The 16,207-nt window shown below is 35.8% G+C and overlaps 2 protein-coding genes across 3 annotated transcripts; both read right to left on the bottom strand.

The window, feature by feature from the left end:
• Positions 1-719: 719 nt before the first annotated feature.
• Positions 720-10,076, bottom strand: LOC132187699 (ranBP2-type zinc finger protein At1g67325). Its single transcript, XM_059602099.2, has 7 exons — positions 9,953-10,076; positions 9,721-9,769; positions 8,497-8,609; positions 6,709-6,982; positions 5,815-5,928; positions 5,090-5,202; positions 720-1,214 (listed from the first exon to the last, which is right to left on the bottom strand). Exons 1-7 carry the CDS (start codon positions 9,965-9,967, stop codon positions 1,080-1,082), a joined length of 813 nt encoding a protein of 270 aa, XP_059458082.2. The 5' UTR covers positions 9,968-10,076; the 3' UTR covers positions 720-1,079.
• A 3,155-nt stretch (positions 10,077-13,231) lies between these two features.
• LOC132185595 (Tetratricopeptide repeat (TPR)-like superfamily protein) lies at positions 13,232-16,079 on the bottom strand. Of its 2 annotated transcripts, none has more exons than XM_059599353.2 (2): positions 14,270-16,079; positions 13,232-13,320 (listed from the first exon to the last, which is right to left on the bottom strand). In XM_059599353.2, exon 1 carries the CDS (start codon positions 15,755-15,757, stop codon positions 14,327-14,329), a length of 1,431 nt encoding a protein of 476 aa, XP_059455336.2. In that variant the 5' UTR covers positions 15,758-16,079; the 3' UTR covers positions 13,232-13,320; positions 14,270-14,326. The 2 variants fall into 2 exon arrangements, with proteins under 2 accessions (XP_059455336.2, XP_059455344.2); XM_059599361.2 differs by having other exon boundaries at positions 13,248-13,324.
• Positions 16,080-16,207: the final 128 nt, after the last annotated feature.

The following is a 16,207-nucleotide window of genomic DNA, read 5'->3' as shown; positions in this document are numbered from 1 at the left end:
TTTTTTTTTTTTTTTTTCTATTCAAGTCCAAAATTAAATAAACAGAATGAGGCATATGTCCAAGTACATTGAGATGTTGAGTGAATGTCAATGTCAATATGATTGCATTTCATCCACTATGACAGCCAAGGACATCCCATCAAATATAATACTTACAAGTGGAAGGATACCCTTTTTTTCATTTAAAAAATTGGAAGGATTTCCTTGCTTTAGCTTAGTTTTTTCCCCTTTAAACTACTATGCAAAATACATAGTTCATAGGACAGCTATGCCGTACTAAGCCATCTTTACAAACCTCATTATCATCGGCCTCCAGAGAGGCAGTACAAGGACTTGTATATATATACAAGTCCTTGTACTAATTATCATTATATATATATATATATATATATATATATATATAGCCATGCTGGCAACAACTCCTAGCATCATATACTTTGCTAAGAATTCATAATTTACAGCACAAAGATCACTCTATCCATAATAATGACATGAAATGCAAAGTGGATATTAGAAAATATAAGCACCCAGCTAGTCCAACTTAATACTTGGTGTGTGATGGCTACTATGGGAGAGAACTCATCGCAGGCCTTTTCTCTCTAAAAGATTTCTCAAGAAAAAACAATGATTTAAGCTATTTCATAACAACAGCCTTGTGACTTGAAGCCTTTTGCATCAGCCTCATAGAGTTCATGAAGAAGGAAATCTATGCATCAATCTAAAAAAGATATGCTTCTGCATAATTTTGATAGCATATTGCCTATGCAAAAGCACTTACCCATTGACCACCTACAAAAAAATTTACTTCATGATAGAGAGACAAATGGTGCAGATTACCAGGCATTGATTACAGAAGTTGCCCAGATAAAATATAAATAAAAATAAAATTACAAGTTGTTAAGCTGGCTAATGAGAGGAAAAAGGAAACAAAAAGAAATTTCTTAATATAAATGAAGATTGATCTTCTTTCTCTTTTATAAACAAGGTTTTGTTTTCTCATTCTCTAATGCAAAAATAATGATTTTCTAGTAGACACAGGATTGGTGGATTTAAGCCATCCATGCACAATAGGGAATGATCTACTTGCCAGAGGCTGGCTTCTCATTTCCACAATCCTTACGGTTGCAAACAGTTCGAAAGGGATAATTGAGATTGCCACATTTGACACAAGTCCAGCTGCCTTCAGGGGCACCAGTGTTTGATTGGTTTGGGCCCTGCAGAGAAATGGGGAAGAAACAAACTTAATAAAATGTAATGAGCTATTAAGCATGAAAAACCCATCATGTGCATGACATGTCAATGCAAACTCAACTGCATGATAAAACCGAAAATATTATTAGACTAACTTTAAATTGTCCTCATAGACAGTGTCACTTTTGTAAAAGAAAATTACGGTTTACAGGGGAAATCGTATACCTTCAAAGAGAATGCCACTTTCCAAAAGCCGACCCAAAAAAAGAAAATGTTATCATATTTGGTTATGGGGGTAAAAATCAATATATTTCTAATTTCGAATAGGGATCAACTAGGATAGAAATAAAGCATTGGGTTGAACTCTTCTTTGGTGTCAAGGTAATAGCTATGAATAGCCATCGACTCCTGGGAAAGGGTAGAAGAAGGGACCTACTATGGAACATATTACAGACATGGTAGAAGAAGGGACCTATTATGGAACATATTACAGACATGGTAGAAGAAGGGACCTATTATGGAACATATTACAGACATATGGTAGAAGAAGGGTCCAATTATGGAACATATTACAGACATATGATCATTATGCTTCAACCGGGTTATTCTATTCCACCTCTTAGAAAGAAAAGAACTTAAATCAAAATACTTAATAGCATGGCGATACGTTTGAAAAAAAGTGTTTCAAGGCTAAATTGTGCACTGAGGTTAAATACAAAAGAATGATTCAAAATTTTTCAAGATATGGCACCAGAAGCCTTTCAGGCAGTCGTGTTCATTGGCTATATAGGCATCTTGTAAGCAGCATCCTTCTGCATCGGTGCAGTGCATGACAGCATGTTCAGCCTGTGACGACAGGCTAGATCATTAAAAAAAATTTGCTGGTAGACATGCATGCTGATCTGCAGGAGTCCATCTCAAAGAAGGGATGATATGCTACTTCCAAGACCGTCACAAAGTCTTCATGGCCATTCATATGAATCATATCCAGGAAACATTCACTTATTGGCCCCTTGTTTTAAATTAGACATGGAGCTACCTTAAAAGTGAAAAATCCAACATTGATCACGCCTCTGCCTAACAGACGTTAAACCATATAAAAGGAGTCATTGCTGACCCACCATAAGGGTTGTTTTGCCCTGACTATAAGTATGAATTGGAGTACTGGGCTACATAGCAAATGTAATTAGGCCATTCGCATCTGCTTCTCTAAATTTCTATCTAAAATAGCGAACCAAAGCTACTTCTTCTATTTTAACTAATGACTTTTCAAATACACCCTACATCCGATTATCTTTATTTTTCTGTACCATTTAAATATTCTTTCTTTATTTCTTTTTCCAACAGTCATGGGCATAGCCAAAAGAAAGCATCAATTCACACAACTTCAGGAACAAAGATTTCAGATCAAGCATAGGGAGCTGTTTGACAAAAATCTATACGAGAAGAAACATGGACATAGCCATAAGCAAGCAGACATTCACACAATGACTTTAGGAACAAAGATTTCAGATCAAAAATTGAAACTCAAACCAGAAAAAATTTTAGGAGGCATCTCTTCCGATTTGAACCAAGCCCACCACTTCTCCTTCCTCCAATCCACCAAAAGCACCTCCAGATACCAACCCACAAAGCACCACTAATAGCTCACACTCCAAAACCCACATCAAAACCAGTTTCAGCATGAGCCCATTTCCAAAATAATCAGACAAGGTTTGAAAAGCCTCCGCCTAATCATTTTCTCTCATTCACACCAATGGAGTCCGCATTGCCCTCATCACTGACGACAATAGCGCGCTTCACAGTCTCAAAAGCCCTAAGCCGCCATCACCTCTACATGGCTCCTCTACGTCAACTCCTAACTCGCCAACTCAGATGCACTAGCAGTTTCGCTTTCTCGAAAACTTTGAGGAGTTTGTGTGAAGCCACAGTGGTGCCTCCCATACAACGCCATCCACAGTGTACGTCAAGCTCCACTGATTTCATTGCGTCTGGCAATGGCGGGTTTAGTGGAGAGGCAGAGGCTTTTGAAAGAGGAGAGGAGAGGTTGCTCGGTAGAAAGAGAGAGGGAGAGAGAAATGAATAAAGAAAGTTATTGTGGGAGAGAAGATTAAAGTTTGCAGAGATCTACAGTGCCTCTCCAGATTTGGGGAGGCACTGTAGATGAAATGTATTTTGCATTGTGTTTAGAGAAGCTGATGATGGCCTTTTTTTGGGCTTCCATTAGCCATTTTGGACTGCTCTCTAAAATGGCTAAGCCAATGTGAATGCCCTTATTCAATCTAATTTAAAAGTTAAGAGATCACATCTGTCCTTTGCTACAGCCCACCACAGCGAACCCCCCCTCTCATTCGGGTTTAAATTACAGATCAAGTGTATTTTGTGTTGTGTTTAGAGAAGCCGATGCTAGCACTTTTTGGGGCTTCTATTAGCCATTTTGGATTGCTATCTAAAATGGCTAAGTAATGTGAATGGCCTTGTTCAATCTAATTTTAAAATTAAGAGATCACATCTATGTCCTTTGCTACCGCCCACTACAGCAAATCCCCCCTCCTTTGAGTTTCTTAATTTAAATATGAGAAATGCTAAAGCATCTACCCTAGTCCTTCTCCATCCACCATTTTTTAAAATCAAACATTGGATCCACCTTCACTTAGGTGGGTCCTACAAATCTAATGGTTGATTTTTTTTTATATAAGTAATGATGCATTAAAGAGCGCAGAGGAGCGCAACTCAAGTACACAGATAGTATACAAGAGAACGACTAAGTAGGGGAAAAAGAAGAAGAGAACATAAAAAATAAAAAAAAAAATAAAAAAATAAAAAATAAAAAAATCAGGAAAATTGATCACTAAGGGAGCAAGCCAACCTGTAATCCAAGTGAAAACCGTGTACAAGAAGAAGTGAACTAGATCCTCTAGATTCCTCGACAAATCTTCAAAACATCTAGCATTCCTTTCCTTCCAAAGGCACCATAAAAGACACAGAGGAACCATCTTCCACACCACAGTGTTATGGAAATTTCCGCCCGACCACCAGCTAGCGAGCGTCTCCTTAACGCTTCTAGGCATAACCCTAATGGTTGATTTTTAAAAAAAAAGAAAAAGTACGTAGAATGATGGTAGAAGGACCAGAGTAGATGCTCTAGCATTTCTTTCTAAAAATATTTCTTTCTACTTATTTACCAACTCAGCAATTGTCCTCTCTCTGTGTAAAATATCACTTGGTTCTCTCTCTCTCGATCACAGCCTCTGCTATGCCAGTAGGTGGGTTGCTATCCAGGACATTGGTGTGAAATCAGCACAGTGATCAATCAGAGGAAGCCTGTTGCTCCAAAGAGCAGCTCCTACTGGTGATTGCATCCCCAAATGGTAAGTATGCAGTTATGGGTTGATAATGATAATGGGTCAAGGGGTTTAAAGTGCAGGAAAGTCTCCGCTTCCCCATCCCAGTCCCCGTCCCTGTCCCCTTTAACTCTTGTTTTATATATGATTGAATAAATATGGTTTATAGAATACTATTAAAGACTATGAGAGAGAGAGAAAGAGAGAGAGAGAGAGAGAGAATTTATAAATTTTAGGCACAGAAAACTTGAGGGAAAAAAGCTACTTAAGAGAGAGTAGAGATAGAAAGTTGGTCTTGATTAGAAAGGCAGTGGTGATGGAAGTTCTCTATCATGATGGGCAATTGTGAGTTGGATCACCATGGTTTGACCCATGGATAATGAAGGGCCACATCACATATTAACAAACTAGAACTGAGTAGGGATTAGGGTGGACTTCCTACAAAGTCTTTCCATCAACATTAAGAGCCACACACAACAACTTTTTGAACAGTGTCATACAGAGCAATGGTGACCATCAGAAAATAAAAAATGAATGTCCATAAAATCACTTACAGGAGAAGGTCTGGGAGCCCCGCATTTCTTGATGTTGCAAGTGGTTCTAAAGGCAAAGTTAACATTGTCACATTTGGGACAAATCCAATCCCCTTCATGCAAACCATCTGGCCCTATATGTACAAACAGACGCAGCTTGGTAAGATTATTTGCATATAGCCCCGCAGACAGATGCACAAAATGGAGTGTATTGAATTCTGGGTTTCATGCTAGGGAGAAGTCTTTTTCTTCATAAGTGATTGAAAATATCATTAAAATGCTTGGGGAAAATATCATTAAAATGCTTGGGAGAAATCTAAAAGTATAAGAAAATAATAGGACTAAAATCAGGGCAAACACCAGGATATAATATGCAATCAAGCATCTTATAGGCCAAGTTATAAATAACTCCAGCAAGGTATATCGCACTATCATTAACCAAAGTTCTTAAGACAGAAAGAAATCTATCAAATAAATGAGAAAAATCAAAAAATGACATGAGATGGAGGGATATGGAAAAAGTGACTATTAATACTGAAATTCTCACCAACTATAATTATTGCAAGACCAGAAACATAAACAAAAACTAAAAGAAAGCCAAAAATAATGCATACAACTTCCAATAAATCACACAGAAAAATCTTCAGAACAAGAATCTGACAGCATCCCATATGAATATTAATGTTCAACATACAGCAGGAATGAAAACTCGGAAAAAAAAGGTTACGATAAATTTGTGCAAATACCTCCACGACGTTTACGAGAGGCAGGATTATCAGGTAATACTCCTCCTGCCCATGGAGGCCCCTGAAAGCCAAATCCATGTCCATTGAGAGCAGGCCCTGAACCATAGCCCATGCCTGATTCATTAAAAAACTACCAGTTATACACTCAGATGAAACAAATTTCTACCCTAAGCATGCTATACATGCTAAAAATAATTCATTATAAAACAGAATGCTACACATGCTTGACAAAAATGTAAAAACATGATGCCATCGAACACAAAACATATGTTAGTGCTCCATCTGCAGGTGACCTTTCCCCTAGATTCTACCCTAAGCCAAAACTCAACCTAATCAACACATTATGCTGCTACTTAAAAGTATTTTGGCCCAGGTCATTGCAGGAGCCTGATCATGAATGCAATAATGTACCATAGTGCTTAATGATAAATCTCACACCTGTCTAGTCCCCCATTTAGCTCACTTCTATATCCACACCATTAGGGGCGGTGGCTGGGGATTGAGTTTAGCCAAGCCAATTTCCATCCATACCAATAATAATTGTAGCAGTATAAATTTCTTTTTCATTCTTACAGAAAAAATCATTTGTCGTGTACATGTGTTAGGATACTTGAACTAGCACTTTATAATTTCCTCATGATAACTTAATTTCTAGATATAGAAGCTTCGTCTATATATAAAACAATTCTTCATAAACCTCTTTCTTTTCAAATCTGTTGCATTCAATGCCTCTGAATCTTAAATTTTCTATTAAGTACATTTATTATGAAAGTTTCTAACCATTTCTTTACACATCTAATGGCAGTGAATCTTTCCTCCACTCTTTAAGTTTCCATGAATACCAAAATGTTTCTTTATTCTGATTCTGAAAAGAATATACAAGAGAAAAAGTACCTCCATAACTTCCAGGTGGAAATGTAGGCACAGGACTATATGGTCCATGAGCGCTTGCAGGGGCACCATAGTCATACCGCATTCCATGAGCACTTGCAGGGGCACCATAGTCATATCGCATTCCATGGGCACTTACAGGGGCACCATAGTCATACCGCATTCCAGAAGGTGGTACTGGGTATCCATACCTACTAGACACTCCATATGGCAGAGCAGCACCAACGCCTCCAAAATATAACGGAGGAGGGGTGTTATAAGGACTAAATGGAGCAGGCTGCAGAAAAAACCAATTATATAGTACACTAGTAATCAAAGTAAAAGTAAGATGACATTGAATTTCAGCTATAAATTACAAATTAAAAAATAAAAAATAAAAAATAAAAAGATTATATGAAGTATCTTAATTTTTTCATAAAATAAAGTAGGTTACTAAAGGACTCCTATCTGGCATCTGGCAATTATAGCAATAGCATGAACAATAAGCTCTTGCCATCGAGCTTTGAAATTCACTAAGTAAAACTATACAAAACTACTGTGCATCTGTGAATAAGTTCTTCACAGAATAAATTGTTGCACTGACTCGACTGAAACTTCAGTGTATACTTAGCACCAGTATAAAGTAGCCATAACCAGAAGTATCACAGCAAAAGATGAAGTGGTTATACAGTGCATGAAAGAGGTGATGCTGTGGCTCCTGCCAAAGGTAGTTATGTAACCAATGGCAGCAGCCACAGACACGGCAGCAAGTGATAGATGAGGAGGAGGTGTTAGGACCATCAAAACACTCGAACTCCTATAAAATCTATCCCTCTGTTTTATTAACAAAATTAACAAGTCAAAACACTGCAAGTCATATCAAATCTATCCTTCTATTTTATTGAAAAGTTAAAGATTTGTGAAGATACATTTATCAACCAAAGCTCATCCAATCTAATGTAAGCTTGAACCTGAACCTCCCCATATCATGTTCTTTCTTGATATTAGAATCTATCCCACGTATTGCAGGACTTGCTGCCAGTAGCTTAATCGGAGCATTCTATTGAAAACCAATTAATTCAAAAGCTGGGATGGTCACACATATATGTACATATATATTATACAGACTGAAGCATTCACAATTTTTTTACTCAGTTCACAGTTCACATCTTTTTTCTTTCTGCCTTTTTCGGGTAATTCACATGATTGTTGATTTCTTTCTTAGCACCAACACCTTCTCCATGCACTCAAGAAAAAAAATAAAAAAGGAAAACCTTCTTCCACAGAAAGATCAGAGAGTTCTACCTAAACAATAGGTTGTTTCATCACCTCTACTAAAGCACTTGTTTTGATTATTTTACAGCACATTCTACGAAAATAATTTATCTTGATTTTACAAAGGGGGTTTCCTTTATAGAGCTTGCCCTGCCCAGCACATGTATCCAACTCACTACTTTTCTGGTAAGCTAAATCATTCCAAGCATCAGTTTAGTTAAGTAAGATGGTAGACCTTTTTCATATTATTTGACTCAAATATATTTTACTAACTCCTATTGTCTTTGTATGGTACACATCAGCCCCTCAGTGTTCTTTTACCTACATATCAGACGAAAAACAACCCAGACCCTTGTCCCTTACATCACTACTTTTTAAAACCTAAGCAAGTCCAATCTAAAATTTGTAATTTCTATTCTACCAAACCCTTAAAAGTTTCAGGACTTTCGTTTTTCACTTGCAACTACAAACAATACGGCATTTCAGTTGCTTCAGAAGGAACTTTAAATGATAGACAAATAGAATACTGCAACTTACTGGAGTGGCAGATGGTCGGGGAGCACCACATTTTTCACGATTGCAAACAATTCTAAACCCGAAGTTAACGTTCCCACACTTGGGACAGGTCCAATCTCCATCACTCCGAGAACCTGGCATAGATAAGTTTAATAGTTACAAACTAAAAAACCAGAAAAGACTGATTACATGAATAACAGACAATTGTTTAGGGATAGATAAATGAAAACCAGTATTAATCCTCAACGGAAGCTATAAACAATGAATTGGCCATGTTTACTGAGTACACTGGTCCGATTTGAACCATTTCAAAAAAGGAACCTCAACATACGAGTCTGTGAAGGAGTAAAAAAGAACTGCTCCAAAATGTGAATAAAGCTATTAATGTTATGATTGGCAAGTCGTTACTGGTCAAAGCTGGTTACAAAATGAGAATAATCATGTAAACTACTACTGAGTACCTATCAATTCTTCTAGGACATCATGTCAAATTAACTAATGAAACCTCTAGTGTATAGTACCTTTAGTCAAACCAGGATGGATTTCATCCTCTAAATCAGAATAAAACCTCTAGTCCAACTCTTGTACAATTACTTTCTTCATCCCCGGCATCATTCCTCAAAATGATTTGCCTTTAAGAAACACATAATTTATAGCAAAGCAAAACCTGGCAACAGAGTTTCGCACACTATCCAGCAAATACCTTAAAATAACGCCTTTTACACACACACACACACACGCACAGAGACAGAGAGAGAGAGAGAATCCAATATGTCACACTAATAACAACAACACAACGAAATTTTCAAAGACTTTAACATTCAACGTGAGTCAAACTTAAAATTATATACTGCATTATATGTTGTCAAACACGACCCACAAAGAAAACATAGAATTCAAAGACTACAGCTAATCAAAAGGGTAAAAATATGTTAATTTCCCTATTAACCATCTACTACTGAAGTGATTAGTGAAACCAAAATAGCATAATGAAACTAATAATAAGTAAATATCAAATACCCTTATGTGTATTATATGTCATCAAACATGACCCACATAGAAAAACATCAAATTTCAAAGACTACAGCTAATCAAAAGGGCAACCATATGCTAAGTTTCCCTATTAACCATCTAACTTATGTGATTAGTGAAACCAAAATAGCAAAAAGAAGCTAAAAACTAACAATCACGTTAAAAAATTGACCCTGCAAGCATTAAAAGGAAACCCCATTGGATTAAACTTACCATCATTACGAGACCTCTTCGATCCAAATGGACCCCGATTGTTATCAACCTATACAAGAGAAAAAAAAAATGAAGAAAAACAAATAAGCATATAAATAAACAGACACCCAGAAAAGAATAGTCATGTAAGAAAGAGAATTGAGGGTTGGAAAAGAATTAAACACACACACACAAACACTCAAACCATATACTCACAAATACATATGTATTACTCAGAAAGAAGAGTACCCACCTTCGTAGAAGCCATTCACAAAGCTCAGAGAGAGAGAAAGAGGGAGGACAGTAGAGAGGACAGCGAAATCTGTGAGTCTGTGACCGTGAAGTCCGCTGTCGTTTTTATGTTTAGGGAAAAGGGAGGGACTTTCTCAGTAAAGGTCTGTTTGGCTGCAGGGGAGACAGTACTCTTGCGGTTTTATTTTTTAATCTGGTTTGGGACTTGGGAGTGTCCCAAAATAAGTCAATTTTTAGAAATTAAATTAATAATTTTGCATTTCAAAATGCTAGAAGAATAATTTTTTTAAAAAAAGTATATATATATTAACAATTTTTCATTTCAAAATGCGAAAAGAATAATTTTTAAATAAAAATAAAATCTAAAAATTAAAATTAATATTTAAATAAAAAAAATGTTTTAATTAAATTTGATGTTTTAGGCCTCCAAATCTATCGAGCCCGCTTGCAACTACTATATGGAACACTCAAGGGAAAGAGATTTTCCTTTCCTTTGCATTCCTACCCCTTCTAATCTCTCTCTTTGTTTATTTGCAAGCCTCTCATACTAATAATAATAGGATAATAATATGATAGAGTTTTTTTCCAAATTGAGTTGGATAAATTTCTTTCAACTTAGTCTATAAAAATAACGTCCTCAAGGGGTAGTTTAATCGACTGGAAACCACGTCTTATGAAACCTTTTGTATGGACATGTCAAAAAAAAAAAATCTATAAAAATGACATGTGTCCATTTTTTTAATAACAAGTGATATGCACATGAGTTTTTAATAAAATGTATTTCAATTTGTCCCTGATATTAAAAAAGCATGTGCTTTTCATATGTTAACATGACACATATTATTTTTATAGACTTGGTTGAAAGAAATTATTTCAACCTAATTTAAAAGAAAACTCTATCCATAATAATAATAAGAAAAAGAATAATATAGCGTAACAAAATTTATATTTCATACCATAAATGCTGCAACAAATTATTAGTATATATATGTGTATAAGTAATGGATTATTATTGAAAAGGCTTCACAAGTCAAGCATGTAACATTCAATTTGTGTTGGACTTTTGAGTGTCAATGCCAATGTTGTCTAATATTGACGAGAATGACCAAACCAAAATTTTTCATTTGGAGGAACCAAAATACGAATGAGGGGTAAAATTTAATTTTCCACAAAGACTAATCTTAATTGTTAAGCCTAAAAATACGCATATTTAACTTAATAAAAAAATTAAAAGAAAATTTGAAAACAAAGGGAAGCCATGACTACTCTTGATATGTATCTAGTTCCGTCACTATCAATGAATAAGAATAATATTGCTTTTCGCACTTATTTTTGTATTGGCTTATGTGACATGTTATAAGCTTTTTTTTTTTTTTTTTTTGGTATGGTTTGATTTAACATACGAAGTCACTTAAAACACAAAATAAGTGTGATAAATAAGTGTAAAGAGTAGCACTACTCAATGAGTAATATTGCAATTACACTCACACATGTCATGACCGATAATTGTGAGTAATAAATGAAACTCTCATCCAGGTCACGTGCATATAATAATAAGATAATGCTAAAAACCACATTTTTGTCCCACAATTATCCTACAATACTTATGTGATAGTCCCAACCAACTCTTCAATAATTTCTTTTAACAAAAACTTATCCAAATGTCATTTACGATTGCCATATTAACATTGTGAAATAGTTGCAATATAAAAATGTAGTTTCTAGCTACTATTTATACTTATTTATCACACATATATCACATCGGTTTACGTAATGTGTTTCTTAGCCTTCTCATATTAGTTACTTAAAACATATTACGTCAGTTAGTATGATATGAGTATGAAAAGTAACATTACACAAAAATAAAACAAAATCACTCCAAAGGGCTTTAATTAAAGTTGTTGGAGATGCGGACTTTTGAACAAGAGTAATGATACTCTTTATACCTATTTATTACACATTTCAAAATAGGATCTTCTCCATTTCATTTGAAATGGAAAGTATCCAATTAGTGTTTTTTGAAAGGATAAAATTGTCATTTTAATTTTTTAGACAATTTTACATATCTAAAATACACTAACTGGATACTCTCTATTTTCATTTGAAATAGAGAGAATCATTTTCCACACATTTTCATATCGACTGATGTGGCATATTTTAAATGCCTTCCTATGCCAGCTACTTAAAAAATTGTTAGCCACTTTGTTAATATGGCATTGCCAATCAACTATCATTTTTTTTTTAAAAAAAATAAGAGTTAATCTAATGGTTAATTGACATTATCATATCACTAAATTGAGATAAAAATATAACATTTCTCCAAAATAATACATATGAATAAAGTTCTTTCTTTAGGTTTTAACTCATTAAATTAATAAGCTTTGTCCCAAAATTTAACTTTAACACCAGCACAAACACCTTTATATGAAAAACTAGAATCCATGAATTCATCTAATACTAGGTATAAATACATTGAATTTTTCAAAATCCAAATTAAATCCCAAAATACCTTTAGTGATTTCAAATATCTGTTGTAAATTAAAGAAGAACAGAAACTAAAATAACAGGTACACCAAAAGGGAAAAGATTAATATTTATGATGAACGTTTCATACCTATTAAAATAAAATAAAACACACTTAATCTTATGCATGCTGGAGATTTGAAAGATGGGAACTCATCCATATCTACACTATCAGTATTGCTATCCAATCAATAAAAGAAGAGGCTACTAGGCATACAAATTCTACATTTTTGCTTTTATATACTTTCTGTCACATAAGCATGAAATTGCCATTGACACCAGACTCAAAGCACTTAACTGACATCAAACTTTTCAATGATTTCAAAATGCATTTGCATATCAGAAAAATAAAATTTCTAACAGACATCTAATTCCCTCCACTCTGAGATTGGGATTCAAGCAAATGAACTAATTGGTCCTTTTCAGTGCGAGCCCAGATTCAGCTCCTTGTATGAGGCTGTAGGAGACTCTCTGAATCACATCATGGTCAGTTAGATATGCACCAGAAGAATTCAAACCAACATCCAAGTAATGGATCTCAGAGATGCTGTTTAAAAGGCTTTCTTTTGTATTAGGTCTGATTTAAAGGGTTTGGCTCAGAGAAGCTGTTTAAAGGGCTTGGCTCAAGTGGTAAGTCATTTGACCTTCATACCTCATGAAGCATCAGGCCAAAGGTTCGACCTCTCTTGAGTGCAAACAATTTCTTAGGACTATACCCATAGTCGAAAGCCTGAATTTTACCCAACCCGTGTGAGGGGCCATGAATGTTTTGGGTTGAGATAGACATGATGCAGATGCACTGGCTGGCTGTTGTTCTTCCTGTCTACTAGAAATTGCATTCTTTACCTGCCTTGGAAAAAAAATGATGGAAACCATTAAATGTTAGGAATGAGTAGGAGTTTTAAAAATGTTTAACAATCATTGAAAAACAGTAAGGGAAATGTTAAACAGACTCGGAAGATACTCCAGAGTAATAGTGAACCAGAATATGCTCCCATTCTCAAGTTCAGTGGAATAATTAAAGAAATCCTTCACACTTCTTGTGAATGCTTAATAACCATAGTTAATAAGAACACAACATTTATGAATTTGATTAGTGCCTAGAAAATACTTTCTGTAAAGAAACCTCTTACATTATTTTGCCATCCTCTAAATATCTATGATAAAAATCACACAAGCTCTATCTTTTCAAAAGTATACCTGCTGGCTTCTTCACAGAAAATCTTGATGTTATTATGTCCTTTCATAAACGTATATGACACAAGAATAACAAAAAATCTAATTGTTAAAACAGAGTGACATTTTCTTCTTTCTACACATACCCAATGCAGCATTCTTGAGCTGTAAAAAGAGACTCCAATGCAGCATTCATTCATTTATCAATAATGCTTCATTTGGTGCATAGGAGAAAGTTCCTGGAAATGGTTTTGAAGGCCTTAATTATTTCTTTCATGTCAACCTAGTGTGTATGTACTTTTTCTACTAAAATTTCATTAGATTTTTAAGAAGGTAAAATCATTATTTAATATAGCCAGCCACAATCTATAAAACAGGCTACACATAACTTCCAAGATATAAATAATATGTTTGCAATGATAAAGGCCAAATTCTTCATTTCTCTTCCAAACTTCAAGATTGAGCGCATGCACACAGAAATGGTTCTCAAACATAATTATTGCCAAAAACATGATAATGTTATGCTTGACACTATCCATAAATAATGTGAAACAACGTGATCTTTCCAAACAAAATAGAAAAAAAAGTTATGAAACGAAAAATTAGCTACCATACATACCTTCTCAAATCATCAAATAAGATCCCCCCAAGACAGACATACTTTCTTTTATCAATGTTATTTTCCAACCTTATTCAAGTGCTTAACTAACTCCTCATCTTCAAATTTCTCCACGTGTTCAACTATACTGTCAAAATCAGAAGCTTTCAATCGAATTCCTTTCTTGAGCATTAACCTTGCAAGCCTTGCAGCCTCCACCGAATGGCTTTGTTGACAAAGCCCAACTAAAAGAATAGAATAAAGATCAGAATCAATGGAAGACAAAAAATCCATTTTCTCAATTTCGTCACATAGCATAAATCCATCTAACACCCGCCCCTCCAAACAAAGCTCCCTTATCAAAATGCTACATGCCAAACTATCGGGTTTGACCCCACTGGCAAGCATCATCCTAAAGATCTTCTCAGCCTCCTCGAGTTTTTTAAGTTTGACAAAAGACAGTGTTAGAGAACTATAGCAATCACCATATGAAACACTGCCTCCCGCAACAACTTTATCAATCACCTTATAAACCTCTTCTACATGCCCCTCTACACAAAGACCTTTTATCAAACTACTAACTGTAACGCGATTTGGAGAACATCCGAAAGCTTTCATCCTATCCAAAAACTCCAATGCCTTCATTGCTTGACCTTTCTTACAAAAACACTGAATCACAGATGTATATGTAATAACATTCGGACTACAAGCCCCGCCTTCTTTCTCCATCTCACCCAACAACTCCAATGCCCTCTCCATATTCCCACACTGACAAGCCCCATCGAGAAGAGCAGAATACACCACAGCATTAGGCAAACACCCATGCCCCCTCATAACCTCAACCAATCCACAAGCATCCTCTAATCTACCCACATTACAAAACCCTCTAATCATTGCAACGTACGTGATCATATCAGGATAAAGATCACTCAATCCCATCTCATTCATCAACTCCTCTGCCATATCCATATCACCCTTTCCACAAAATAACCTTATAACCACATTATACGCCGTAGTGTCAGGCTGCAAAGCAAATTCCTTCATTTTCCTCAACACCCACAAAGCCTCACTAGCAAGCTTAGCTTCCCTACACAGGTTCAAAACCACCTTAAATACCTTGGCATTTACCACAGACCCTTGAACCCTATAACCCTCAATAACATCAACAAGAAAACTCGGGTTTCCTTTAATGTCAAACAACTCACAAGCTTTGCCATACATGAATGGGCTATGCCTATGACTGGATTGAGTGCCAGCCCAAATGAAAAACCTAATACCCATTTGGGATTGATTTGGGTGGCATCTATGTAAGACTTCAGTGATACATTTGGAGTCCAATTTGGCCTTAACTGTGGCCAGCGTTTTCTCTATGTTTTGGGCACCGTTTCTCCGCAGGTGATTGTAGTATTTCTCCGCAGAGGAAGAAGTGGGGGAATTTAGGGTCGAATATTTTGGGGTTTTGAGGCGATGTGAGAATGAGAGGAATTTAGAGATTGCGGAAAGTGCCATTGAAAGGTTAAGGCTTTGGGTGAAAATGCTTAAACCCAAATGTTACAATAGAGAAAGCGTTACCTTGGGATGTGGAAGTGAAAGAGAAGAAGAGGGAGCAGAGTCTGAGTCTATCGGACCTTTGGGTGGATGAGAGCTAGTTTAGGGACAGAGAATACAGACCAAGCTATTGGTCTCCAAAATCCGGTCTGATATGTGGGTTTCGGCCGGAAACTTCGTTTCGCCGGAGATGACCAAGGGGAGGCGTTACCGATGGCTCTGGACAGCGGCGGCTAAGTACATGTTTTGGAAAATTAAAGAAAATGGAGGACTTTGTTGTATATTTTGCTCTACTTTTTTTTTTTCATAGAAAAACATGAAAGAGAAGAAGAGGTAGCGGAGAAGAAGAGTGGGAAGCTAACGGTGTCGTTCCTAGGAGCTCAGTGATTAATGGAAATTAACCATTTTTGG

The sequence above is a fragment of the Corylus avellana genome, chromosome 2 (genome assembly GCF_965113065.1).
Source record: "Corylus avellana chromosome 2, dhCorAvel1.hap1.2, whole genome shotgun sequence".
Taxonomy (NCBI): domain Eukaryota; kingdom Viridiplantae; phylum Streptophyta; class Magnoliopsida; order Fagales; family Betulaceae; genus Corylus; species Corylus avellana.
Note: the sequence above shows the minus strand (reverse complement) of the source record. Positions and strands in the feature narration are given on the sequence as shown.

Excerpts from the sequence above, each read along its gene's own strand:
- LOC132187699 (XM_059602099.2), bottom strand. Across the intron at positions 5,929-6,708 it reads TCCACCTGGAAGTTATGGAG|GCATGGGCTATGGTTCAGGG; the intron begins GTACTTTTTCTC and ends TTAATGAATCAG. Across the intron at positions 1,215-5,089 it reads GGGCTCCCAGACCTTCTCCT|GGCCCAAACCAATCAAACAC; the intron begins GTAAGTGATTTT and ends ATTTCTCTGCAG.
- LOC132185595 (XM_059599353.2), bottom strand. The coding sequence starts at position 15,757 with ATGGCACTTTCCGCAATCTCTAAATTCCTCTCATTCTCACATCGCCTC.